Source organism: Desmodus rotundus, chromosome 13 (assembly GCF_022682495.2).
Source record: "Desmodus rotundus isolate HL8 chromosome 13, HLdesRot8A.1, whole genome shotgun sequence".
In the NCBI taxonomy this organism is placed as follows: Eukaryota; Metazoa; Chordata; class Mammalia; order Chiroptera; family Phyllostomidae; genus Desmodus; species Desmodus rotundus.
The window spans coordinates 52,483,806-52,511,186 of NC_071399.1; the positions used below are offsets into that span (position 1 = coordinate 52,483,806).

A 27,381-nucleotide genomic window follows, 5' to 3' on the forward strand; every position below is an offset into this window, starting at 1 on the left:
ATTTTATTCTTAACATAGCATTTTAAAGCTGTATTTTTAAACACGAAGGGGGAAAATGTTAAGTCTTCTGATGAAAACCCTCTAGCGGCTTCTATCAATTAGAATTAGCTAAATCGTGAAAACATACTACTTGGTATGATAACCTCTCATAACCTCCACCTTATTTCTTACTACTCCCTCTTCCTCACTCACTTCAGCCACTCAAGCCTCTTTGCTGTGTCTCCAAAATGCAATCCCTCCCCTTTGCCTGAACCCTCTCTCCCGGTTCTTATGTGACTTCTCTCTTCACCTTTGGCTCTTTGTTCAAATGTTACTTTGTCAGAGATGCTTCCCCTGCTACCTGTTCAAAACTGCAAACCAGCCGTACCTGCTGCCACCCATCACCATCAGCAGCAGCACTAACTCCCTTCTTTGCTTTAGTTTTCCTCCAAAGCTATTATCACCATGTCACATACACCATATTTTACTTATTCATTGACTGTCTTATTCTACTAGAACTAAATTCCAAATGAACACACATATTTCTCCCTGTTTTACTTACTTCTGTATACCCAGTGTCTAGAATAGATTCTCAACTGCCTGCCTCTTTGGAGCAGTTCTCATTTTGTATTTAGAATATACTAACCAGACTATTCTGGGCATTCTTCATTTTTCTTTCATCCTTTAATTTGGAATTATTAAGAACTATGGTGCAGTGTAAGCTATACAGAATTTAACCAAACACCCAGTGATAGCACCAGAGATATTGAAACTACAGGTAAGAAAGACCTATCAGATCATCATTGCTTAATTTCATTCCAGCAAGTGCCTTTTATTTGGGTCTTTTCATCCAACCTCCTTGTAGACTCCAACACTGGTTTATGATTTACTGTGTTCATTAACCTTTGTGTTGTTTTCATAGAGTGCATATATTATGGCCCTATTTACCTGGTTGCTTAACGAAATATAGACCTCACTTTAGAAGCCCATTTGCATCACCACATCCTGAAATGAGACTCAGTGGTTTGGCAGAATGGACTTACTGTCAGGATTAGGTAGTTGAATTGGATACAACAATCCTATATCAAGATGATGATGCTTCCAGGATTCCAGCCTATCCCTACTTTGGAAGAATCAGCTAATAGCCTCTCTGTTCCAGTCTCAAATCCCATTCCCTTGTCTCCCTTAGATCAGGCAAGGAGAAACTTCCATATCCTACAAAGGCAGGGACTACACCCCTTGTCAGCAGGAAGCAGTTATTTGTAAGAGAATCAACTCCCTCATCATCATCCTGAGAAGATTTTAGGGATAGAAGTCTTTGAGGGGGGAATGAGACAGGATGGTAAGAAGCTAGGAAATTCTTGGGCAAGTGGAATAGGAAAAACAGACAAGAAAACTGAATGAAGCCAAACAGTATGAGCAATTTACAGCCAGCTAGTGAATCACAAGACCTTATCTCCCCTAACCAAAGAAGGATACTCATTCTCCCTAACCAGAGAATACATAACCTCCCCAGCCCTAAACCACAGGCCTCTGGGGAAGAGAAGAAGAGGAATTCTAATGCAAATAGAGAGTTAACACCTGAACAAAGGAGCCAGCTTGGGAAAAAATTGCAGACTTCCCTTTCAGCTCCCCCTCCCAAGGAAACCAGAAGGTCTGCACTCCCCCTAGAATTTCCCTCTCTCAAATTCCTACATTTCCCCTTTATAAACTCTGAAAGCTGAAGGTAGGGTGGATGTTAGGGTTTTAACCCACCACATTCTCAGACTGAGAGCCTCTGGTATTAATAAATGCGCAATTATAATCCAAGCCCTGGACACAGCTGCCATCAGGTTTCAATTCTGCCAATTCTGGTGGGATAGACCTCAGGACTCTCTGGGAAGTCTGGTATTTGGCGGGGAGTCCCACTGGCTGCCTGGACTGGGGGCTCCCACATTGTGGATTTGGAGACCCCCCAGCAGCTGCTATGTGATTTTACCTGGGCACTCTCCTTTTCCAACTCTCTGCACCCTCCCCATCGCCATCACTTTTCAGTAAGAGATTGGATTTGCACTCAGAAAGCCCATCTAGTTTAAGTCCATTGGCCATCTGGTGGTCTACAAACCAAATCTGGGCTTTTCTGTAACAAACATCCAGTAAACCAGTTTTTCTGGGGGTCAACGGACTCCAAACTCCTAAACTGGGTAAGACCCTGGTGTGCAGGACCAGGAGCCCCTGCCCTGCCACTCTCAGTGGCTGGCACGGCTCAGTGAAAAACTACAGGTACCCAGTGTGAGATTTGGTTGGAGCACTCTTCTGGCTTTGGTATATAAACTTTGTGTATAGTTTGTTTTCCTTGTTGTATACTGCTTTTAATTAATTGTCTGTTGGGTTTATTTCTCTATTCCTCCACAGGAGGAAGTCAGTTTATGTTTGAGAGCTCTCCTTTGTTTCTCTTGTCTGTCTGAAACGAAAGGTGGTATGAGGTAAAGTTTTAAGGCTAGGCCCAGTTTGAATTTTGTCTTTCATTTTAGATTTTCTGTTTCTGTTTTGAAAAGGAGTGACTAGGTCTCAATCCCATCAAGAGACCATTAGGTCACATTTTGGCTGAATCATCAACTTAGCACTATTAAGTCAGTCACTAGTTTTGCTAAAGGTCCGGTAAATAGAATAAGATCTCATATGTGCAGGCTTTATGTTTAACACCTTTTAAAAGTTATTAACATAAAATCTATGTTTATTTTGCCTTGGTGTGTGGGAATAAGTTTACTTATCTTTGTCACAAAATTTGTCAATAAGATGGCTTGGGTAATTATTGAGTTTAAAATCTCATAAGGTTGTTAAAAACTAATAAATAGATATAACACTATAGTTTTGAACCATAATAGAATACCACTTTGTTCTTTAAAAAAAAACCCAAAAAACACTTTTCCTGATATGTGCCACAATCTAATGGTTTTTTGGCTAAAATGACCCCACTAGATGGGGTCCAGAAAAGATTTGTGGTTTTTTTTAAATAACTGCTAAGTATTTTGGCTCAAAAGAAAATAACTCTTACATATAGTTTATATGTTTTGTTCTTCTAAAAATTCACTATCCTATTTGACACTCATGTGCAACCCCTCTGTACAATAAGATTTGTGAAATATTTATGTTTATTTTCATGAATCAAACATTTATGATAAAAGGTACACCAGTGAAATAATCCAACTAATACCTTTAAAACAATCCATCTTAATGACTCCATGTTACAGCTTGAAAGACAAACCATTTTAACTTTAGAAAGAAAATGTGAAACAGTACATGGTAAACACTAATCAACTTCAAATAGTCATCATTTATAGAACCCTAGCACAATTATTAATTAAAAAAAAAAAAAAAAAAGAAAGAAAGGGGAAAAATGTGGAGTAACACTCTACCAGCCTGGATAAAAGGCTGGAATTAGACCGCCCTGTCTTACCGAAAGAACTCCAAGCACCTATCTACTCACCCAACTCTAAGAAAAAGTGAGAATTCTGAGAAATCAATACCAAAGGCATTTGACAGGCCCTAGGATTATCCTAGAGACACTCTAATCTACAGAATTATCTAGATCTAGAAAATTATCCTCCCAAGAGGCTGGGATTGAACAATGGAGGGAAGGAAAAAAAAAAACAATTAAAATAGCCTAAGGCCACTTTTGTTTGAGGAAAATTGCTCCAATTGTAGAAAGGCCCAGCTTCAGCTTACCACCACTTATTCATTTGTACAGTAACCATTTATGTCTTCAATCACATAAGAAACCAATATATAGCCATAAACAAAAAAATCTGGGTCTTCACAAAGGTCCACAATTTTTTTCTGTAAAGGACCAGGGAGTGAGTATTTAGGCATTGCCAGATATATGAGGTCTGACCAGAAGGTACCCAAGTCATGCAATATGAAAAAACAGACATTTACTGAAGAAGCTACAGGAAACATTGTACATAGGACAATGATGCCTCAGTCCCCTTCAAAGTAGGTACCTTGGGATCTCACACAGTTCTCCCAATCGCCATCAGCTGCCCTGTTCTATTTTCCTGAATCTCATTGCTGAAATCTCTTCCCTTTCAAAGGTGATTTTAGTTAAAAAAAAAAAAAAAAAAACCCAGAAGTCGAAGGGTGCCAAATCTGGGCTTGTAGGAGGGCTGAGTCACCGGAGTGATTTGATGTTTCGCCAAAAATTCTGTTTTGAGACATGATGCATGAGCGGGTGAACTGTGGTGCTGAAGCTGCCACTCACCAGTTGCCCATAGCTGCCCCCTTCTGAATCATATGAATAGTTTCCACGGAGGAATGTTCAAGCTTAATGCAAAAGTAGATGCAGATTTGTTGTTCTACTCAGTCATTTTACGTGCAATGGCCACACAGTACACATGATCACTCAGTGGCCTCTACCACCCCCACTGACTAGTACAGAGAAGTTGTCATTGTTCACGTACCTGCTTTCCAGTCCACTCTCCTTGGTTGCCAGGTTACATCGACATCACGCAAACTGTTCCCATTATACTAACAATGACTGGACTTTCTCTAGACAAAACTCATATATATACCATTTCTTGTAACTACTCAGCTCTGCCATTAGGTCATAAAACCAGCCACAGATAAGCTGTACTGACATTTGAATTACATATAACTTTTACATGTCACAAAATAGTACTTTTTAAAACATATTTATTGATTATGCTATTACATCTGTCCCATTTCCCCCCCTTCACTCCACTCCATCTAGCCCACCCCCTCCCTCCCACATTTCCCCCCTATAGTTCATGTCCATGGATCATACATATAAGTTCTTTGGCTTCTACATTTCCTATACTATTCTTACCCTCCCCCTATCTATTTTCTACCTACCATTTATGCTACTTATTCTCTGTACCTTTCCCCCCCCCTCCTCCTCCTACTCCCCTGTTGATAACCCTCCATGTGATCTCCATTTCTGTGGTTCTGTTCCTGTTCTAGTTGTTGGCTTAGTTTGCTTTTGTTTTTGTTTTAGGTGTGGTTGTTAATAACTGTGAGCCTGCTGTCATTTTTACTGTTCATATTTTTTATCTTCTTCTTCTTAGATAAATCCCTTTAACATTTCATATAATAAGGGCTTGGTGATGATGAACTCCTTTAACTTGACCTTATCTGAGAAGCACTTTATCTGCCCTTCCATTCTAAATGATAGCTTTGCTCGATAGAGCAATCTTGGATGTAGGTCCTTGCCTTTCATGACTTGGAATACTTCTTTCCAGCCCCTTCTTGCCTGTAAGGTCTCTTTGGAGAAATCAGCTGACGGTCTTATGGGAAATCCTTTGTAGGTAACTGTGTCCTTTTCTCTTGCTACTTCTAAGATTCTCTCCTTCTCTTTAATCTTGGGGAATGGAATTATGATGTGCCTTGGTGTGTTCCTCCTTGGATCCAGCTTCTTTGGGACTCTCTGAGCTTCCTGGACTTCCTGGAAGTCTATTTTCTTTGCCAGATGAGGGAAGTTCTCCTTCATTATTTGTTCAAATAAGTTTTTAATTTTTTGCTCTTCCTCTTCTCCTCTGGTACCCCTATAATTCGGATGTTGGAACATTTCAAGATGTCCTGGAGGTTCCTAAGCCTCTCCTCATTTTTCCAAATTCTTGTTTCTTCATTCTTTTCTGGTTGGATGTTTCTTTCTTCCTTCTGGTCCACATTGTTGATTTGAGTTCCAGTTTCCTTCACCTCACTATTGGTTCCCTGTACATTTTCCTTTGTCTCTCTTAGCATAGCCTTCATTTTTTCATCTAATTTGTGACCAAATTCAACCAATTCTGTGAGCATTCTGATTACCAGTGTTTTGAACTGTGCATCTGATAGGTTGGCTATCTCTTCATTGCTTAGTTGTATTTTTTCTGGAGCTTTGATATGTTCTTTCATTTGGGCCATTTTTTTTGTCTTGGTGCACCTGTTTTGTAAAGAGCTAGAGCCTTAGGTGTCCACCAGGGTGGGGTAACACTGGTCGCTGTGCTGTGACATTGTATGTGGGGGAGGGCCGAGAGGGAGCAATGGCGCTTGCTCCACTCTCTGCTGGACTTCAGTTACTCCCCGATACCCACAATCAAATTGGGCCCCTCTGGTGCTGATTCCCGAGTCGGTGGGCTTGCGCACGCTCTGGGGGTCTCTCTAAGGAACTCTCCTGTGAGGCTGGGAGTTTCTCCTGCTGCCGCCTCAACCCCCAAGGGTGTTTTCAATCAGAGGTTTGAGGCTTTATTTCCCCATGCTGGAGCCCTGGGTTGTGTGTTCTGTCTGCTCCCCCGCCATTCCTCCCAGTTTATCTATGTGGGCATGTGGGGCCGCAGGGTCTGCCAGCCACCACCTTGTGGGATCTGCCAGCTACAGCCTGGCCTGCCCCATTCCACAATCCACCACCACCTGGCTGGGTCCACTGGCCGCCACCTTGCTGCAAGTCCTCGCTGCCTGGCTGCCCATCTCCGCCCCTCCTACTGGCCTGGATGAATGTTTGTTCTTTATGTCCTTGGTTGTCAGACTTCCACACAGTTTAATTTTCTGTCAGTTCTGGTTGTTTTTTGTTTTTAAATTGTTGTCCTTCTTTTGGTTGTGCGAGGATGCACAGTGTGTCTACCTACACCTCCATCTTGGCAGGAAGCTCTAATCACAAAATAGTACTTCTGACTTTAGCTCTCAGTCCATACAAAAATAAGCAATGGGTCTGTTTTGGCCCACGGGTTATACAGTTTGTCAATCCTTGGTTTAGAGGAAAGAAAGCTACCTGATCACAGCAAAAGTGACCTCCCATAGTTCACCAAAACCTACAGCATCTTTCATCTCAAGAGTTTGCTATCAAATAATTTAGAGTCAAGGACCCTGATCAAACTGCATGGTGGAGAAAAGAAACAAGTCTTTGTCATGGCTTTGACAAAAGCTACTAAAAGATCTGGAATACCATGTAATTCAATTAAATTCCACCTCCACTTATGGTATATTCTTTTCAGTGGGACTAACAAATACAATCTTACAAGCTAATAATACAAATTGGTCTTGGTGCTTGCCCAGGGAAAAAAATTAAAAGTGAAATTTTTAACTAAGGTGTTAATACAGAGCTGCAGAAGAACAGGACACTGTGGGACTATCAAGAGAAGTGGTTGCAGTGGTGATGTGTCGAAGGATTTCTGCTATCTCCCTAATAGCACTTTGGTTAAATTATGCTATTTATTTAAAAAAAAAAAAAACAACCTTACCTTTGTGAATAAAAAAAGAAAATGCTATATAAAAATTTAATCTCAGAACAGTAAATAAACAAGGTAATACTCTATATTTGCTGTATAATATTCTCCAGCTATTTCTTTGATTCATATTACCTACTTCACAGCTTTGTGAACTTGGGCAAGGTGATTAGCTTCATCTTCTACCAAGGTAAATGGTTAATACCTTCCTTCAAAGGGCTATTGTGGGATAATGAACAATGTATGTGGAAGTAATATGTAGGGTATAAAACAATACACAAATGTTAATAGAGAAAAACTGCCAATTTAGGGTTAGAAATAATTCCACCTTTCTGAATAGGACCTAAGATATATATGAGCAGGTTTAACTTTTCATTTTATCATAAAACCCAAAAGAAACTTGAAACTTACCTGCTAATGGCATCTTCAACATTCACCATCACTGATGTCATTATTTCTGTGGTAAGACTTTCAGCAAAGCTAACGCCATCTTGTCCAATCCCACTATCAGCTGCCAAACTGGTATTGCTCAGCTCCCTCTCCGCTTTTTCAATAGCTTCAGCAACTATCTTCTCAGCAAGCACAGTCTTATCAAGATCAACTTGAATTTGAGGGACATCAAGGTGAAAAACTCTTGTCTGATAAATGTTGTTAAATTTTGAATTAGAACCTGGCTTACTATGAGCAAGTGAATCATGTCTGAAAGAGTGTTGAGGTGAATTTCCATTGCAGTCATGGAGTTCTTTATGGTCACAGTATCTGCAAGCTTGACTTGTAAGAGGTGACAACTTCTCTGCATAAGTGATCCTACCTGCTGCTTTTGTGGTCTCGGACACTTGGAAAACTGCAGATCCTAAACTTAGTTCTAAAGTATCATCCACTACTTTTTTAGCATATTGTTCTATAGCCTGAACAACATTCTCTCCATAACCATGCCCATTTAAGCTGCCTGTACTGTGGTAAAATCTGTGATTTTGAGAAGAAGGCTGAAAAGACTTAGTAAATTCTGGCTCAGTATGAGACTCGGTATCTTCATCACATCCAGATTTCTCGTAAAGGCAAGAATCTGTTGAGGATTTTGGCAAGCCAACTGTAGACACTGTCAGTTCTTTTTTAACATCTCTGGTTATGCTGTGAGCAAGAGAGGCTGAAAAACTATACAGTTCAGGGCACTCATTTCTGTATGGATCCCTTATCCATTCACATGTTTGATTTTTGCAAAAGTAACCTCCACTTCTTTTCATTTGTCTTTTATCCACTTCTTGGTGGTGTTCTTTATTGAAGAACGTCAAGAGTTCATTGTTGGTTTTCACTTGTGAGCTTTGCATGAGGAACATTTTTGAGTTGCACTTCATTTTGGCCGTCTTAGCTGCTTCTTGCAATCCTGATTTGACAGATCGATAGGCAAGTCTATTGGCATACTGATCCATTATTAACTCACTGTTACCACCTTCTTGTTTTAGTACTTGGATAATGTGTCCTGCATATTCATCTGTCACACTTTCACAGCTGGGATACTTACATGTAAGACCTGACATAAAAGAGGTTGGTGGTAATGAAAGAATAAATGGATCAACATCTCTTGGGAGTGCTACAGTCTCTATATTCAATTTCTCTTCTGATCTATAATCTTGGTCACCATCACTATAACAACTGTTATTCTTTTGCCTAAAAAGCATACAATTTCTAATTTTTGCTATTTTCTCAGCTTCTGTAATGACTTCTGCTGCCATATCACCTGCAAAATTGCATAATGTTTGTAAATTTTCATCTGAGCAGTTTAACAAAGTAGGTGATACACTTCTTTGTCTCTGCACATTTAAGCAAGGACTTTGAATCTTGGGTTGTTGAATTATTTTATTATCTAAATGGGAAGCTGCCATTTCAGTTGCAAAAGAAATGATGTGTGTGGCTAATGCTTCGGCAAACTGAACTTTCTTCCCTGAGTGTTCTGACTTCACATTCACTTCTGGGTGCTCCTCACCTTCACTACTTTCAACTTCTTCTGAAAGAGATCGCATGAGTTTCAACATGAACTCTTCTTTTTCAATAGTATTTTGTTCACTTTCAGACAAACTACCAACAGATGAGTAGTGAGGTGTAGAAGGTGGTGTAGCAGGTGCAAATTCTTTTGCCAATTCCCCCTTGAGTTTTTTAGTTAGCTTCTTGATATCCCATTCGGAACTAGCCTGGGAAGGTACTAAAGGAGTTGATGGAGGTGTATCAGGTATTACATTTCCATCTCTGATTTTCTGTTTATCTTCCACATGCAAACCATCTACACATGTAAGCACTGCAGATGAGAAAGTATGTGAATGGGCAAAAGGGCCTTCTTGCCCAAAAGATAAGGGCTCTGGTGCTGTATTATTCAAATGATACTTTTTCACTGATTTGTCCTTAGCAACTTCCTTCAAATCAGGTTTCTGACCTGCCATAGATGGACAATGTGGCAGTGTCTCTGAAGAAAATCCATGAGCTATAGAATCTTTATGTTCCAAAACACAACCCTTTCCCACTGAAAGTGAATAGTGAGTTAAGTGATCTTGAGCATCAAGAAATTTGGGGCTATTTCCCAAGGTCAACTGTGACTCTGCTCCAGAAATAGGCATGCCTTCCCTGGGTACCAAATTCTTATCCACATTTGGGATGATTGGTTTGCTTTTATCTATGGAATGTTTAATAATAGATTTTGATAATCGATCAACAAACAAGTCCTTATTGCTAGCTTCACTCTGGTTCAGTGTCTCTTGATCATAGCAGAAAGGAGGGATTTTTTCCTTTACTGTTTTAGTTAAACAATCTGTGTGTTCACCAACCGTTTTTGTAACTTTGAATAATGTTACTGACTCTAAAGTTTCATTTACTATTGAATGTACCATTGCTGCAGAAAAGTTGCTAACAATCACAGGATCACTTGTTAATTTTGAAGAGCTTTGCATTTCCGTATCATCATTAGTTGGTTTAAAATCATTCTGGTTACCTGGACTATGCTCTGAAGGCAAACAAATATTTCTGAGGCAGGCCACTTCCTCTCCTTTGTTTTTTGTGGAAACATGTGCTTCAGTAGAATCACCATTCAAATTATCACCAGATGACAGAAGAGACTTTGAATGATATACATTAGATGAAAAGTGATATGGGAGAAGGGCACTTCCTGCCAGGGGCACTGGTATAGAAGTAACAATTCCAGAAGTACAAAATAAGGCCTGGTGTACAGTGTATTCTTTTTTATATTCCTGTGTTGGTTTTGTCACGGTAACTGCTTGATTGTTGAAAGTAGGGGGATATGTGGAGGTCGGTATCAATGGCACATTATGTTCTGCACTCACATACTTTATGTTATCTGTAGAAACACTAACTGCTGCCTTTGTTGTAAAGATCACATCAACTTGTGATAGCTCAATGAATGCTTCCTGTATTACAGATTCAGACAAATCTTTTGCATATGACTTCACTACTTTATCTTCATAATCAAATGACCAACATGGTGGAGATGCAGGTGTTGGAGGATATGAAAATTGACACACTTCCATGATGCCTTCAAAAACAAGCTCTTCGGCAAGATCTGCAGCAAACCCAGCAACTATATTTGTAAATATCTGCTTCTTTACATACTGTAAATCTTTTAAAGCATTTGATAAAGCTTCACTCACCAAAAAATTAGCTAGACCACTAATGGCATGCTGTTTCAATGAAAATGCACGCTGCCTTCTCAGTTCATTAAATGCCATCTGAAAAACGGATGCTGTCAATTTGATGGCTAAATGGCACAATGCATTGGTATATGAAGAGACTCCTTTTTGCAAATCTTTAAATGCACTGCCAAAACTTTTTTCCACAAGATCTGTTGCAAATTTTTGAATGCTATCTCTAATCATTAAGGATTTATTTTTAGATTTACTTTTCTGGTCAAGGCTTCCACTCTTAAGAGCTATGGTTTTATTTTCTCCCTTTTTAACACTATTAATGTTTGATGTTGCATTAGTTTGTTGGGTATGGAGAATCGAGTCCAGTACCTCACATGAAATGCTATTTGCATAATCTTCATAGGTGAAATAAATAGAATCATGATTTTCAGGAATCATATCTCCACTACTATCTGTTTGGCAAAAACATTCAGCAGGTGTACAGCCTCCAAGAGGACTGAAAGCAGAGGATCGAATGGGGCTAAACAAGTCATTGTCTTCCCCAGATGCCTTCACTGGGCGAGGAGAATCTGGAGTATCACACAGGTTACTGTAAGGGGATTCTGGTTTACGGGGTGTGGGCTTTCTAACATTAGCTGGGAGAGCTGGACGATCAAACTTGAATATTGGAGGATTCATAGTAGTGGCTATAGAACAAGATTTGTCATGTTTGTGCCCTCTCTTTTGCAATAGTTTCCCCATGACAGGATCTTTTAGAAATGGACAAGAAGTCTCTAAAGTTTGTTCTAGCTCATCAAACTGATCAAAACTATCAAAAAATTCACTTATTTCTGAGTCTGAATCCTCTATATCATCTTTCATCACAGGAATTTTAGGTAACTCAAGTTTTGCTTTTAAACTTTTTTGATATCCTTCTTCATCTAAGAAAATAACAGGACTTGGACTTGAGCATTCTGATTCAGATGAATAGGCAGGAGAAGAAGAAGAAAACATTTTCTGTGTGTCACTATCTTTAGCAGAAGCATTAGATGACCTATAGACACTTCTTTGGACCCAAGGCTCAGAAATTGATGTTGTAACTGAAGTTTTCACAGGTTCTTTACGTCCCAGAACATTTAAGGAAGTTGAAGGTTTAACCAATGACTTCTGCCGCCCAGAGCTGATCAGAACCCTTAAATCATGGGTTTCTAACTGGTGACCAGAAGTCTGTGAAGCAGCATCGCACTGACTCTTCAATGCAGTAATGCTTACTCCTATAGGAAAAAAAAATTAAAATGATCAAATTATTCTTGAGCAGAACATTTTCTTCATTTAAATCAATGGGAATAGACTTTAAGCATAAAATATTTATTTATACCATGTCCCTTCTAAACTATGCTGTTTAACATATTCATCCCAAGTCACTCTCAGAAACAAATACAACTTGTAACAAAATAATCTCAATTTACCCCATACTTAGGAATACCTGGTCTATGGGATGATTACAATGCTGTCACATGTTACTAATGTGTGACAGTCACTAATATGTTGACTCTGCCAGATAACTCCTCTCAAGTTTGAATCTACGTATGTTCCAAACACTTAGGATAATGAGGTAAACAGTACCACGAAAATAATTACAGACCTAGCAAAAATAAAAACCAGATAGCAATGAACTTAAAAACCACAAGAAAATTAAGTCCCTGAGAATCAGAAAAAAAAAAAAAGGTTAAAAAGAATAAATTTCAATTGCGTAAGTTGGCCTTAAAACTTTTAAAACTGAACTTTAAACTTTAATCCCCTATATCAAGAAAAACTTTTGTAAAGAACAAACCATCATTATATGCCTTTGAGGTCTCTTCTTCCTCTAAGTGCTCAAATGCAGTGACAAAGTCATCCTCTATGGATGACACGGACTGGTTAGTGTCATCATCATCTTCATTAGTGGTCTCAAGTTGGCACTTCTGATGCAAGTATGTGTCCAGCGTGTATCTCATACCAGCAGCATATTTACTTAGTAGACTAAAGATAAAATCAATTCTGAGTCTTGGTAATGTAGGCGGTGACACTCTCATGACACAAAGCATTCCGGAATGATGACTCTTGGGAAAGACGATAAAAATATTTTAATTTCAAAACATATACTTACAAAACATATTATACATACAAAACATTGTACATACAAAACATTATCTGGAAATACAGCCTAGAAATAACATGGGGGGAAAAAAGGAAAGAAATGTATGCATCCTGAAAGGCTCCCTAATTCTGTAATGTTTAATTCTTTTTCTTCATTCTTTCTTCTACTTTTCTCACCCTCCAATCTCTTTTTCTCTCATATTTCTATTATCCAGGTATTAAAATTCTACCTACGCTATCTCCTTAAATGTTACAGAACTTACCATCCATTCATTTTGCAATGATGTTTCCCTGTATTATTGTACAGTCCTGTGATTTTTCTTATTTAATCATTCACCTAACTCAACAACTACCCTACAAAGTACTTGAAGGCAGGAACCAGGTACTGTTCTATTTTTGTATCCCATTTTCCTGTAGTGCTCAGCATGACATCAACTTCTCTCCTATCATAAGAGAATAATCCCCACCTTTTACCTAAATTTCTCTAGTTTTACCATTTATAATAATGTTTACAGCTTTGATTAAGAATATGTCATCAGACCTTCCCATACACACTGTCTTTAAAAATGTAAATATTACAAATAATTTATTTAAAAAACTAGAACCTAAATATAATAGCTACTTACCTCTTGTAGTCTGACAAGTAAAACAAAGTAAATATAAATGAAAAATATAATTAAGGAAATGAGGTGAGCAGTTCTACTTTTATGTGTAGACCTAATAACACAGTAGTAGTCTTTTATACTTGGAATAAGTAATCCAAATTTTAAACCTACTGAAGTTCAGTTTTTAGGAAGTAAAAAATTCAAAACATTTTTCTCTGATGAATTACCAATAAAAAACACTTAGTAAAGAACTAAAAGTTGAATGTTATAAAACCAATCACCTGTTTGAAATGGTAACAATTTCGTTTGTAAAAATACATGTCCACTTTATAATGAATTTTTTAACCAAAAAATGAGATAAAGTATGTTCTCTAAAACATAGCATAATATTAATATAAATTTGGAATTGGCCATAAATGGAGGAAAATTCCTATTGCTTACAGAAGTTCAAGAAAACCAGAAATAAATTTTCAGAAAAAAACTAACACATACTTGCATACCATTTATGGAATTTCACACACAGAAAATCTAATTTAAAGCTATGACCAAAATTATTCTATTCCCTCAATGATTTCAAAGCTTTATGAGTTAGATTTTTCATGAATCATATTTCCTTAAATATAATTTTTTTAAAAAAGAAACTTCAAGCATTTAAAAGTTTAATACTCTCAATCAAATGTCATTGTAAAACTTGCCCTGAAAAATTCATTAGAAATGATAAATTAAAGTTACCTGATTTAAAGGCCCATTATTTATATCTGGTGGTTTATTTATATCCTTCATACAAATAATTTCATTTTCATTTAGACTACAGAAGTGCAGTGAATTCAGAAGGTCTGGAAGTTCCAAAGAAACTGCAGCTAAATCCTAATTTAAAACAATAACACAGTAAATAACACTGCAGGTTAACACTTTTGTTATGGTTCCTATAATACAAGTCTCTATCCAAAAATTGTACGATCTACTGGTTAATAAATTTTCCAATTCATAATAGTTAACATATGCAGTTTATCAACCATACCCAATTTTTTTAAAACTCAAAAATAAAATATACTGAAATTTCTTAATACCTGCTATTTCTGGAGCCTCTTAATATTAATTATGTTAATGGAACATATTAATATCAAGCTACAAAAATTTTTTACATGCTACCTCACACATCCTGACAATTAGGCATGATAGTTGTTAGCTGCAAATGAAAACCTGCAGTCCTTTAGGCTTAACTGTAAATTTTCATACAGGAGTCTTGCCTATAGGCTGTATTTCATTGGAGCTTAAGTTTCATATTTATAAAAAACAAGTCTACTTTTCTGTCTTTCCTCTCTGAAGTATTATGTTAGACTTTAACTGAAGGAAAAGAAAATAGCTTCCCCCCTCAATATTTGTCCTTTTTATGTAAATATTTTACCCAGTTAAAAAATTATTTACGTTCTGACCTCGCACAGAGGTTTACTTTATAATTAGGAGTTTATCTGTAACTCTTAAAGAGGAGGTAGAACAAGAGGTAAGTACTTTGGAACACTTCTCTCTTCAGCCTTACATTCTCAAGAGAATGCCCTCTCTTGTGCCTTCTACCTATTTCCTTCAGGCAAGAGTACAATCAAAACACACGCAGCTTTCATTTGTTATCACCTGATAATGCATTGTTCACACAGAACCATAGGGTTATTTCTTCTTCTATTAGGAGACTTTACTGCCATAAAAGGAAACACACGGCAATCATAAATCTTAAGAAACTGAGGTAAAACAAGGCATGCCTACCACATCTCCTGAGCTTCAACCACTCTTCATGTGACTGTGAAACTTTCTTTTGCTGATCCTAATATCAACTCTCATTCCCTCTGTAAATTCCTTCATAAATCAAACGGCTAAAAATCTTGCATTGTTAATATTCTTTTTACAAATTTTAGCCTTTAAATTTAATTTTATCTCATTTAACAGTTTAAGAATCTGACTGTTGAGGTCAGATTATAAAAACCATCCAAATTAAGGAACAAGTCTTGCACTGGCTGGTGTGGCTCAGTGAATTGAGCACTGGCCTGTGAATTGAAAGGTCACTGGTTCGATTCCCTGTCAGGGCACATGCCTGGATTGGGGGCCATGTCCCCAGTTGAGGGCATGTAAGAGGCAACTGATCAATGTATCTCTCTGTTTCTCTCCCTCTCTTTCTCACTCCCTTCCCCTCTCTCTGAAAGTAAATAAATAAATTCTTAAAAAAAAAAAATCAAAGGTCTTACATTCTACCTTAGGCACAGAATGGAGAAAAAGTTAGCTCACAGTTTGCAGCCTTCACAGATCAATGACTTTTGTGGTCTCCTAACCTAAAAGTGCTTTCCATAACAAGAATGCTCAGTGAAAATGCTAAAAGTAAAAATGTCCAAAGCACACTCAAAAACTGATCTCAAAATGTCATCTTCTACCTTTATACAGGAATGATACCAGAGGACTTTAGTGTAAGTTTCTGGTTAATAAGGCAAATTTTTCATGGTCTCAAAGTTTGTTCCAAATAGTATCTCATAGCCCATTCTAGTTCAATAAATCAACCATACCTGTATATGAGCAGCATCTGTTTCTTCATTAAAACCTAGAAATGTGACCTAAATAAAAAAGGAATAAAGCTCCATTAATTTGAGTTTTAACATTTTATGTCAGTTAGATTATTCACAACTGAGAAACAGAAAAAAAGCACATAAGGCATTAAAATACTGATGGTGACATATAAATATCAAAACATTATGGTGCACACCTGAAACTGTTTTATGTCAATTAGACCTCAGATAAAGTAAATAAATAAAAATGTTGACTACTTTGGACAGAATGATTAATTTTTTTTCCAAGGAGGTGGCTGGGGAGGCTCAGTGGATTGAGCACCAGACTGTGAAGCAAAAAGTCACCAGTTTGATTCCCAATCAGGGCACATGCTGGGTTGCAGGCCAGGTCCCCAGTAGCGGGTGCACAAGAGGCAACCACACACTGATGTTTCTCTCCCTCTTTCTCCTTCCCTTCCCATCTCTCTCAAAATAAAAACAAACAAAAAGATAGTGACAAAAGTGTTTCACCAAAGCTTTAGCTCCATAATGCAGTTCTTCAACCTCCCCCAAATTCACTTCTTCAGCAAGTTCAATCAATTCTACTCCCACAACGTATCTCACATACATTCACTTCTCTCCATTCCCCCTGCCACCACTTCTCATCTGCACTAATACAATCCTCTTCCACCTGATCCCAGTAACTGCCATGTCACCTGCCTATCAAAAGCCTTCCATACTTCCAAGTGCAGTCCTGAGGCCCCAAGGCTCTGGATTAACTGCCTTCAATCTTCCCTCCCTTTCATTTACACACACAGGCTACGTTTCTGGGTTTAGAATATGCCCAGTATGCTTGTCTAAGGGCTTTGCAGTATTGCCCCCTCACCCTGGATCTCTCTTCCCTGGATGTTTCCATGCCTAGCTCCACCTCATTCTTCAAGATCCAACTTAAATGTCATCTCTTCAAAGAGGCTTTCCCTGGGTAGGCCCTCAAGATTACCTCCTTAGTGGCTCCCTGTGATATCATCACTTGTTTCCAGCAGTGCTCTTATATAGATTTCTGTGCAGAAGTTTATATAAATTAAATTTCTAAAGACTAATGATTGAGGAAATATATAATGATATAAGTAAAAAGGCCAAGTTACAGAAAAATGATAGAGTATGCCCACAGTTACAGCTTTATTTAAACACACACACACACACACACACACACACGGGAAATAACTCTGGAAGGCAATACAAAAACATACAAACAGTAATTAACTCAACATGATGAAATTGAAGGTGACCGTATCTTTTCCCACTTTTTTCACTTTGTTTTTTTCGCCCTACTTCACAAGATTGATAGTCATTTTCTTTTAATAAAAACTTTATTTATTTATTTTTAGAGAGAGGGGAAGGGAAGGAGAAAGAGAGGGAGAGAAACATCAGTGTGTGGTTGCCTCTCGCACATCCCCTACTGAGGACCTGGCCCGCAACCCAGGCATGTGCTCTGACTGGGAATCAAACCAGTGACCCTGTGGTTCACAGGCCGTCACTCAATCCACTGAGCCACACCAGCCAAGTCAGTCATTTTCTTTTTTATGTTTTTGCTATTTCTTATTTTTCTATAAGGAATGTGTACTGCTTTTATAGTCTGAAAAAAGTATTATTTTAAAATTTATATTCCCTTTGTCTTTGACATCATTGGGAGAAATATTTTTATATGAAGATAGAACAGTAAACTGTCTACTAAGCAAGCATTGGGACTAAAAATAGGAAATACTGAAAGGATAGCAATATGGATAATCAATACTAGAAATCAAGGGAAAATAGCATAATTAAAACATAAAGCAACATTCAATATACTTTTGATCTCTTTCCAATGATTCAGAAGCAAGTCAGAATCCAAATTACCTCAAGATTTTATTCTGATTTATTAGGGTTATTACTTCACAGAATCGTTCATTTCTAGAGGTCTAGGTAAATTGTTAACCTCTAGTAATTAGTCTCCTCATCTATAAAACTTAAGGCAATACTTCTCCTCCACAGTTGTGAGGGGTAATCAGATAATGTAGAGTAAAGTGCCTACCATATCACAGGCACTCAGTAACAAAGAAACATTCAATTAACAAATTTCCTTCCTTTCCCCAAAAAAGATACTTTGTGATATGTATACCCTAAAATGAGACAGAAATTCCTTCTATTCTTTTGAGTTTCCTTTCACTGAATACAAAAAACAAAGTAAGCTGACTTGGGGCTTTGAAGATGCCAGCAGAGCCTTACAGAGCCCACTGATGGAGGAAGGCCTTGCCAAGGAATATGGGCTCAGAAAGGCACGATACAAGTGGCTGGAGAGACACAGGCTGGAAAACTAGGGCAGAAGGACACAGGAGACTTGTCACACTTGGTAACAACTAAGGAGACTGAGAGTGGCTCAGCTTTATGAAAATAAAGGAAAAAGGAAAAACAAGGTAAGAGTCAAGAGCCATAGTAATTGAGCTGATACAAAAACAGTCTCCAGTCAGAGAATACTACAGGCCTGAAAGGCATGCTCACCATCCTATGGGACTGCTTCAAATACAGTTTCTCAAGGAATAGGAAAGAAAATCATTCCCAAATAGAAGAATAATCAATATTTCATTAGTCCACTGATTTCAAAAATTTTTTAATGATCAAATACCTTATTTTTCAGATTCAATAACCTAATACCTTATCTCTCTATATTTTTTTAATTTTTATTGTTATTCAATTACAGTTGTATGCCTTTTCTCCCCATCCCTCCACCCCACCCCAGCTGAACCCACCTCCCTCCCCCATATTTTTTAAAGATTTTATTTACTTATTTATTCTATACAGAGAGGGGAAGGGAGGGAGAAAGAGAGGGACAGAAACATCAATGTGTAGCTGCCTCTCACACGCTCCCTACCAGGGACTTGGACCACAACCCAGGCATGTGCCCTGGCTGGGAATCGAACTAGCAACCCTTTGGTTCACAGGCCCATGCTCAATCCACAGAGCTACACCAGCTGGGGCCTTATCTCTCTTATCATAGATGTGCTAATGGACTATGGTTATATTGCAGAATAAAAATACCTTTTTCCAGTAATAAATTCAAACAAAGAATGGAAACATTGATGTAGCAGAGACAGGTGAGCAAGTGGTATGTATGTCTTCAAGTAATAAATATTTTAATTGCAAAATAAACTTATCACTACTTATTCATTTTGAATCAAGTACTGAATTTAAATAATCAAGAAAACTAACAATAACCCAAAAAAGATTATTAAAAATAAGTATCTATTTCATGTTTCACAGTAAAAAACTTCAGTATTAAAGTACCAGTTACTGAATATAGCAGGAATCATCTAATACAGCACCATCTGCCTGACGAATGGCCGGTGATGCCTACGCACTGAATTAATGTGTTCACTGCAATGCACTGAAACACTTACACCAGTGGGTACTTAAAACAGGCACTTCTCACACACATATTCACATGTAAAGATTTTAAGCATTTTACAACTAGATCATGTAGTTCAAAAAAATACATGAAAATACACTGTGCTTTATAAGGAAAGGGAACAGAAAGTATATCAAACCTCAGTCAAACTGGCATGTTCATCCTGCTTTAAACAGTCCTCTGCTGATACACTGCATAGTTCCTTCTCACTCTGTAATAAAGACTTTATAGACTGGAACACATCTTCACTGAAGCTCTGAAAATAAAAGATACTCTTAACTGAGTTAGTTCTAAGACAAGATAAAAGATCCAGGAGATGTTCTAGTTTTAAATGGAGAGTCAGTAACTCTCCCATTAATATTCATTTGGTATATTACTGTATCTTTTGATAATACAGAACTCAATCCAGCTAAGAGGAAAAAAAAGAACCCAGGCATTCACCCTGCTAGAAGATCACAAGGTCCTCACACCAGGTTCACTTACTCTTAACCTACATTAAAACCTAACAGACTGTATACGTGATTTCTAAGTCATTGGCAGAACAGAAGAAACAATTTATATAAGGAGTATGATGCTGTGGAAGCTACAGTAAAAGGGATGCTAACAACAGTGATTACTCTCATAATCAGGTGGTTATGGAGAAAAAGAGACTTAATAGCTACAAATAAGACTTTCCAGGGACATTAAGGTATTCATATGACGAGTGTGAGGGAAGGCCTTCCAGATTAGGAAAGGAGAGGATATCATAAGTACAAAGTACCACATGTAGGAAAAAGTTACATGAAGAAAAAAATGCGCATCATAATCAGACAAAGGTAGAACATTAATTTCCTTCTACCTAACTCTCCTTCTGCTGATTTGTTGATATGCTTCCTATTGGAACTATCCTTATTCCCCAATATTCCCCAGTAGAAATCCTACCCATCCCAAACCTGTGAAGATTTCCCATCTCTTGGTCAGAATAAACTGCTCTCAAAGTTCCTACTGTATTCACTGCACATTAAGATAGTTTAATCTACATTATAATATAATCACTATTTTCATTATGTATCTGTCTTTTCTACCCATTAAACCACTGGGTTTAATTATCGAGGCCAGAGACCGTAAAACTGTATTTACCTCGTTTTGTTTCTGTATATTTCAATACCTCACACGCTACAGGGTGGAGAAAAAGTAGGTTTATAGCTGTGAGTACACACAACACAGGTGTATTCTTGTCTGTTATTAATTAATTACTCTGTTGTTTTCCATACAAATAACTGTAAGCCTACCTTTGCCCCATCCTGTATATGAACTCAATAAACGTGTGATTCTAATAAACTGAAAATTAGTGGAAATCTTCAGTCTGAGAGAAGAGATACAAATATGAAATTAAGCAGTTAAGAAAAATGTAGTTAAATTTGAATGTGAACTATCAATATAAACTCAAGATTTTTTAAATATATGTACTACACTTTTCCACTGAAGGATCATAGAAGCAATGACCCTCAGTAACAATGAGCATACCCAGCACCCACATTTTGGTTTCTCAATACCATGTGCCAATGGGGAGAGCTAGAGCTTCTTGGGAAATCGGTTAGTTCCAGGTCTGAGGCAGAGAAAGTATGAAGTGTGGCTGAAACATCTCACTGTGATGGGATGCAAAACAGCGCTCAGAGACTGACTAGGTCATTTCAGAAGAACACAGAAGCCAACCTGAAGAAATTGCTACCAGCTAACTCAGGACAATTTGGGCAATAAAAGAATAAAAATGGTACTGAATTATAACAACTAAATTTTTTTTTTAAACCTACAGAAGAGACAGATAAAAGGGTGAGTTAGGGGAAGAGCGCGTCTTTATATAAGAATGCAGGCTAACAAATAGAGACAGATGACAAAATTAGAAAATCCCATTTTGTAACTCTCCATGTAATTACTGATTTAGGAAAGGAACATCATTGTATACAAATCCACTGGATTAAAAGCTATTCTGGAACAGGATACTTACATTGTCATTGTCTCACACAATAACCCTACAGATTACTTAGTAATCACAAAGGGAGTATGTGTCGTTACCTTGGAGATTATGATAACCTTGACCACCTGGTCAACCCTGGCAGCTCCTGACCTGACAGAGTGGAAATACCACATCACCTTTGGGGGTTCCTGCTAAACCTAATCACAGATGAACTCCAAATATGGAGATGTTCTACAAGACAACTGGTCTTGACTTCCAAAGATCTGCCGTCATGAGAAAACAATGTAGACCACTGAAAGGGACTAGGAGACTGCAAAGACACAATCCTCAAATATAGAGTATGAACCTCAGTTGGATCCTTGGTGAGGGAAGGGAAATGTAACAAGGATACATATGTGAGACAATTAGGGAAATCTGTGTATGGACTGCATGTTATATGATGTTATTGAATTAATGATGTTTTGAGGGATGTTAATGATGCTGATGTTAAGAGATGCATGCTGACATATCCAGAAGAAAAGTAAAATAATGCCTGCAGCCCCCACTGCCATATGCTTTCAGAAGTTGTACAGGAGAGACTGTTTCCTGACATGGCTACGACCAGACCCTGAGCTATTTAGATCCTGGCCAGGACAGAGACTGTTTTCCATAAATGCCCTCAGAGACAATCTGACTCCCCTACGCCCCATGTTGTGCTGGTTCCTGGAACAGGTCATTGCCCTCCCTGGACAAGCATAAAAAGCATTTTCCCTTACCTGGGACCAGTCCAGTGTGTTCATCCATCCTGCCCTGTTCTACATAATTCTTTAGTGCCTGCCAAGTATCACGGAGATTATCTACTTCCTCTTGCCACAGCCCAAGATGAGCCTATGTTTCCTTTAATAAACTGTTAACTGCTGAACTGGAGTGGCTTACTTCTTTCTTCTGTCTTTCCCTCCTGCTCTCTGCTTAGAGAGGTAGATTTTTCACTCTGGATCTTTCCCTGGGTCTGCGTGTATGAACAGAAGGGAAGTTTGAATGTATATGTGTGCATATATGTGTGCACATGTGTAAAACACAGAGATAGAATGATTACGGTAAAACGTTAACTAACAAGGTGAATCTAGGTGAAAAAGTGTCTGTGGGGTTCATTGTACTTTTCTTCCCCCAACTTTTCTGTGAGCTTGAAAATATTCAAAATTTTAAATGATTCTGCTTTCATTAATGAGTGGAGGTTTTCAGGCTAGGATATGAACATTAACTCAAAAAAGTAAAATTAAAATGTGAAATCTGAACTTGAACTACCAATATAAACTCATGATTCTAAAAAAGCAGTGGGCATTCCTAGTACCTAGATCTTGGTTTCTAAATACTATCCAGGGTTCTTTGGAGAAATAGCCAAATCCAGGTCTGAGGTAGGGAAAGCAGAAGGTGAAACTGGGGTCAATCTCTTGTAGCAGAAATCCAGGAAGCAATCAAAGAATGATGACCCTGAGACAGAAGGACATAGGGACCAGCTGGCAGGGGCTCCCAGGAACCAAGTTTCGGACAATTTGAGCAAAGTGAAATAAAAAAATGAGTAAATGAATAAATGACTATAAGTAAATAAAGGGTTGAAAAATATAGGATTTTTAAAATCCACAAGTCCAGAGCAACACAAACAAACAAATGAATGAGGGGAAATAAACTCAACCACTGGAGGTGACTGTTCCACTAAATTATTAATCTGAAAATTGGCATTAAAGGGCATTTACCCTGCCTTTATAAGAGATATTATGGTTCATCTAAGGTTAATAGAAAAAACTTTTCTTTAAAAAGAATGTCAGCTAATAAATGCAAAGAGAAAGAGAGGAAATTAGGAAAATCACCATTTTGCAACTTCAGGAAATAACAAATTCAGGAAAGGGCCATCAAGAAAGGCCAAAAATATCAGATGAAGGGTTGTTAGAAAAAAACAAGATATATGCACACAACCAAGTATCACCCCGTACATCATCAGCTGACTAAAAACCAGAAAGCAGACAGCTCTGACAGAGTTACTACCTTACTCAAACGACTAATTTTTTGCATCGTCAATCATAGGAAAACCTGAAATTCTGTCCTCACATCACCCTATAATGTATTCTTGGCAAATATATTTAACCTGAACTCAATTAACCCTTTACACCTAACTTTTAATCTATATAAAATATAAGAGAGAGAAATGTTAGAGAGTACTGTGAGAAAACAACTAGACAAATCCACAATGTGGATCATTGTACAAAACACTGACCTACCCTGTTCAAGAAGTCAGCCTTCAATGTATTTTAAAGATAGAAAAAGAGGGGGTAGGGAAGGGAGGATTTTTCCATGCCACCAGCACTCTCATGGACATGGTGAACATTCCTGAAACCATCAGGACTCTCTGTAAGAAGTGTGGCAAGCACCACCTTACAAAGTGACACAGTACTAGAAGTACAAGCCCCCACATTGACACAGTACAAGAAGGGCAAGGATTCTCTGCATACCCAGGGAAACCAGCATTCTGACAGAAAGAGTAGCCATGGGGGGCATACCAAGCCAATTTCCCAGAAAAAGGATAAAACTATAAAGGAATTTTGCAGAGGTTTGAATGTGTTGGGCCCAAATGCAGTTCTAAGAGAATACTAGCTTTAGGAGATGCAAGCATTTTACACAATGGAATACTACTCGGCCAAAAAAAAAGAAAATCTTACCCTTTGTGAAGTATAGATAGACCTGGAGAACATTATGCTAAGAGAAATAATAAGCCAGTCAGAGAAAGACAAACACCATATGATTTCACTCATATGTTTGTTCAGTCATATCTAATGAACAAACTGAACAAGGAAAATACAGACGGACACATAAATAGAGAGCAGGATGACAACTAAGGGGGTGGTGAGGTTAGGGGGTAGAGAGACTGAGCAAAAAGAAAAAAGGACTCGTGGACATGGACAACAGTGTGGTGATTTCAGGGAGGGTTGGGGGAGGGCATAAGGGGACTAAATGGTAAGGGAAAAAATACAAGTTTAAAAAAAAGAGAGAGCCCTGGCTGGTGCTGATCAGTGGATTGAGTGCCAGCCTGCAAAACAAAGGCCGTCAGTTTGATTCCCAGTCAGGGCACATGCCTAGGTTGCAGGGCAGGTTCCCAGTAGGGGGTGCACAAGAGGCAACCACACAGTGACGTTTCTCCCTCTCTTTCTCCCTTCCTTTCCCTCTCTAAAATTAAATAAACAAAGTCTTTAAAAAGAAAAAGAGATACAAGCATTTTAAACTGGGAGAATATAAGAAGAAAAAAGACCTCATGATCCAGTTGTAAGCTTCAGTTTTTGTTTTATTATGAAGGCAAAATCTTCAGGTTATGTTTACTGTTAAAAAATTAATTTTTTTAATTTTATGAATAAATGAAAAGAGGAGAAACTTTCAGACCAAAGAAATGTAAACATGTCATAACCATCAAATGCAACCATCAAATGCAACCTAGGAGCTTAAACTGAATCCAAAATAGAAGTTGGAAGGGGGAAATCTGTAAAAGACATTTTAGGAATAATAAAGGAAATCTGAATATGGCTGGGTATGAGATATACGGGGATTATATTTTATTTTCTTAGATGTGATAGTGGTATTATTATATGGGAAGATGTTATTTCTGGGAGAAGCATGATCAAGTGTCCAGGAGTGAAGAGATATTAAGAGTTTAACATTCAAATACTTCTGCCAAATAGTAAAACACAAACACACACCAAATAACACAAAATATCAACCACCGTTGAACACTGGTATTTGGCATGCAGATTTATGTGTTGGTGTACTATGCTTTTAAATTTTCAATATGCTTGAAATTTTTCATAATAAAATGTTTTTAAAAAATAGAGTACAAAGTATAACTCTCTCTGATTTTCCTAACACTTGGTTCCTAATAAATATTTAATATATCTCTACCTTTAACACAAAGTATAGTAAAATCTAGAGAATTCAACTACACCTTTCATTTTCCACATAAGTCATTAGGAAAGTATTTTTGGCATTCAGCCATACCAGGGAAAGGCATCAAAAGCGGTGTAAGTGTAGGCATAACACACACACAGTATATCCTAGTATATAGTATTTGGATTCACATACTTTTATCTAAAAGAATGTCCAAGTATTCAAGTGAATTCAAACCAAATCTTTACTGTGTGCCTAATACAGATAATGTGCTGAATAACGAAAGACATTAAAAGAGTAGTACGAAATTTTAGCTGTGGCCTAAGTCCTTATCTGAGGAATATATTGGTAAATTCAAGTCAAACAGGTATGTAACATTATGTTTGAAGAACAAGGGCACTAGCTTATTACTATATTTTGTGTGTATAATTATTAATATACAGCAATCAGTACAGTTTATTAATTTAAAGCTACATGTCCTGTTGCTAATATGAAAAAAGTATAATATACTAGAGTTTACAGAAAGTAGAAATTTGCTCACTACTGATCATCTAATACCAGACCTGACCTATAATAAACACTCAAATTTATATTTGCTGAATGAATAAGGAGAAAGCACCAACAGAGAGGCAAAAGTGGCTGAGTATCCACAAAGGCAGAAGGTGGAAGCCCTCCAACACACCTGGACAGCGATGCCCCTGGCAAAGTGGACACAAGAAGTGTGCTCTGTGCCGGCACAGACGTCTTGAGAGGAGAGCAAGGCAACGATGGTGATGCTGCTAAAGGGCATATTAGCCACCAAAATGCCACATGCCTTCAGTCCTTCTATCCCAAGGGAAAGGAGATATGGATGGATGGATGGATGGATGGTAATAGTTTGCAGCAGAGCTAAAGGTATATAAGAAAATTTACACCTGATACTCAAATTGCTAAAAATAAGACAGAAAACTACCTACTGAGAAGACATGGGGAGACACTGCGATCTTTATGAAACAAGGGTCATTGTCTTCATGATTTCCTATCACTACTGTCACATATTCTAACCTTTGCAATATTTTAATGTTACTAATTTCAATGAGATTAATTTAAAAACATGAATATCATAGCTGCTTTAACAAAAAGAAATATCATCATATTTACTAAAACTCTCACAAAAAGTAGTCTAATACAGAGAACTTACTTTTCTGACAGATGCTCTAGTCTTCACGGGGGTGTTTTTGAAAGTCTGGAAGGTCGCCATAATTATATTGCTGTTGTATGTATTAATGAAGAGTTAATCTATAACACACCTAAAGAACACATATCAAAAGAAAACAATTTATTAACTTTAGTGACTTGGTCTAAAACATAGTCATTTTTAAAAATAAAAACAAAAATTCTGACCTATAAAAATTTATTTAGCAACCCAACATGAATCCGTGAAATATATGTTAATACTGGTACCTTAATAAGATACCAAATTATTATAAAAATCTTTTTAGGTAAAATATTATTATTAAGTAGTTTATACTTACTAATCTCACTGTCCTTTTTTATTGCAAATAAGAATTTTGAAAGCCTCAATAAAAAATATTTGAAAAACCTTTTAAAATCTAAAATACAGAATATCACAAAAAGATTCCCAGCCTTCTTGTCTCCCAAGTCACTCTGTCCCTATAGCAACTGTGATTGCCCTATACATTCTTACTTCTTGGGCAGGAAGGTTTGATAATATATAAATGAAAATGTGAAATCTGTACATTTCAAATTAAAATCAAATAAACAAAAACAAATTCCTTATACAGTAATCTTAACAGCATACCAATGATTAGAGTTCAAAAAACATCCAAATTAAATGATGAATAGTACTTAAAACTTATGTGTGCGCACACACACACACACACACACACACACCCCTTGGAGAACCTCTAAGTCTTAACTTTTTATCAATGCTTTAATAAAATACCTTTGAGAGCTGAAATCCACTCAGCATTAAGCAGTCAATATTGACATTTGACCACAGT

The 27,381-nt window shown here is 37.5% G+C and overlaps 1 protein-coding gene across 4 annotated transcripts in view; it reads right to left on the reverse strand.

Moving 5' to 3' along the window:
- AKAP11 (A-kinase anchoring protein 11) overlaps window positions 1-27,381 on the reverse strand; it is a 54,606-nt gene that overhangs the window by 13,668 nt on the left and 13,557 nt on the right. For 3 of the 4 annotated variants that reach the window (XM_045202194.2, XM_024569398.3, XM_024569390.3), the window contains exons 2-7: window positions 26,559-26,667; window positions 19,655-19,771; window positions 16,095-16,142; window positions 14,278-14,412; window positions 12,636-12,903; window positions 7,587-12,075 (exon numbers count right to left, since the gene is read on the reverse strand). In XM_045202194.2, coding sequence (XP_045058129.2) covers window positions 7,587-12,075; window positions 12,636-12,903; window positions 14,278-14,412; window positions 16,095-16,142; window positions 19,655-19,771; window positions 26,559-26,618 — 5,117 coding nt within the window. In that variant the 5' untranslated portion in view covers window positions 26,619-26,667. Of the gene's footprint in view, window positions 1-7,586; window positions 12,076-12,635; window positions 12,904-14,277; window positions 14,413-16,094; window positions 16,143-19,654; window positions 19,772-22,227; window positions 22,461-26,558; window positions 26,668-27,381 lie in introns of those variants that run through there. The other variant, XM_045202196.2, reaches the window with a different exon arrangement.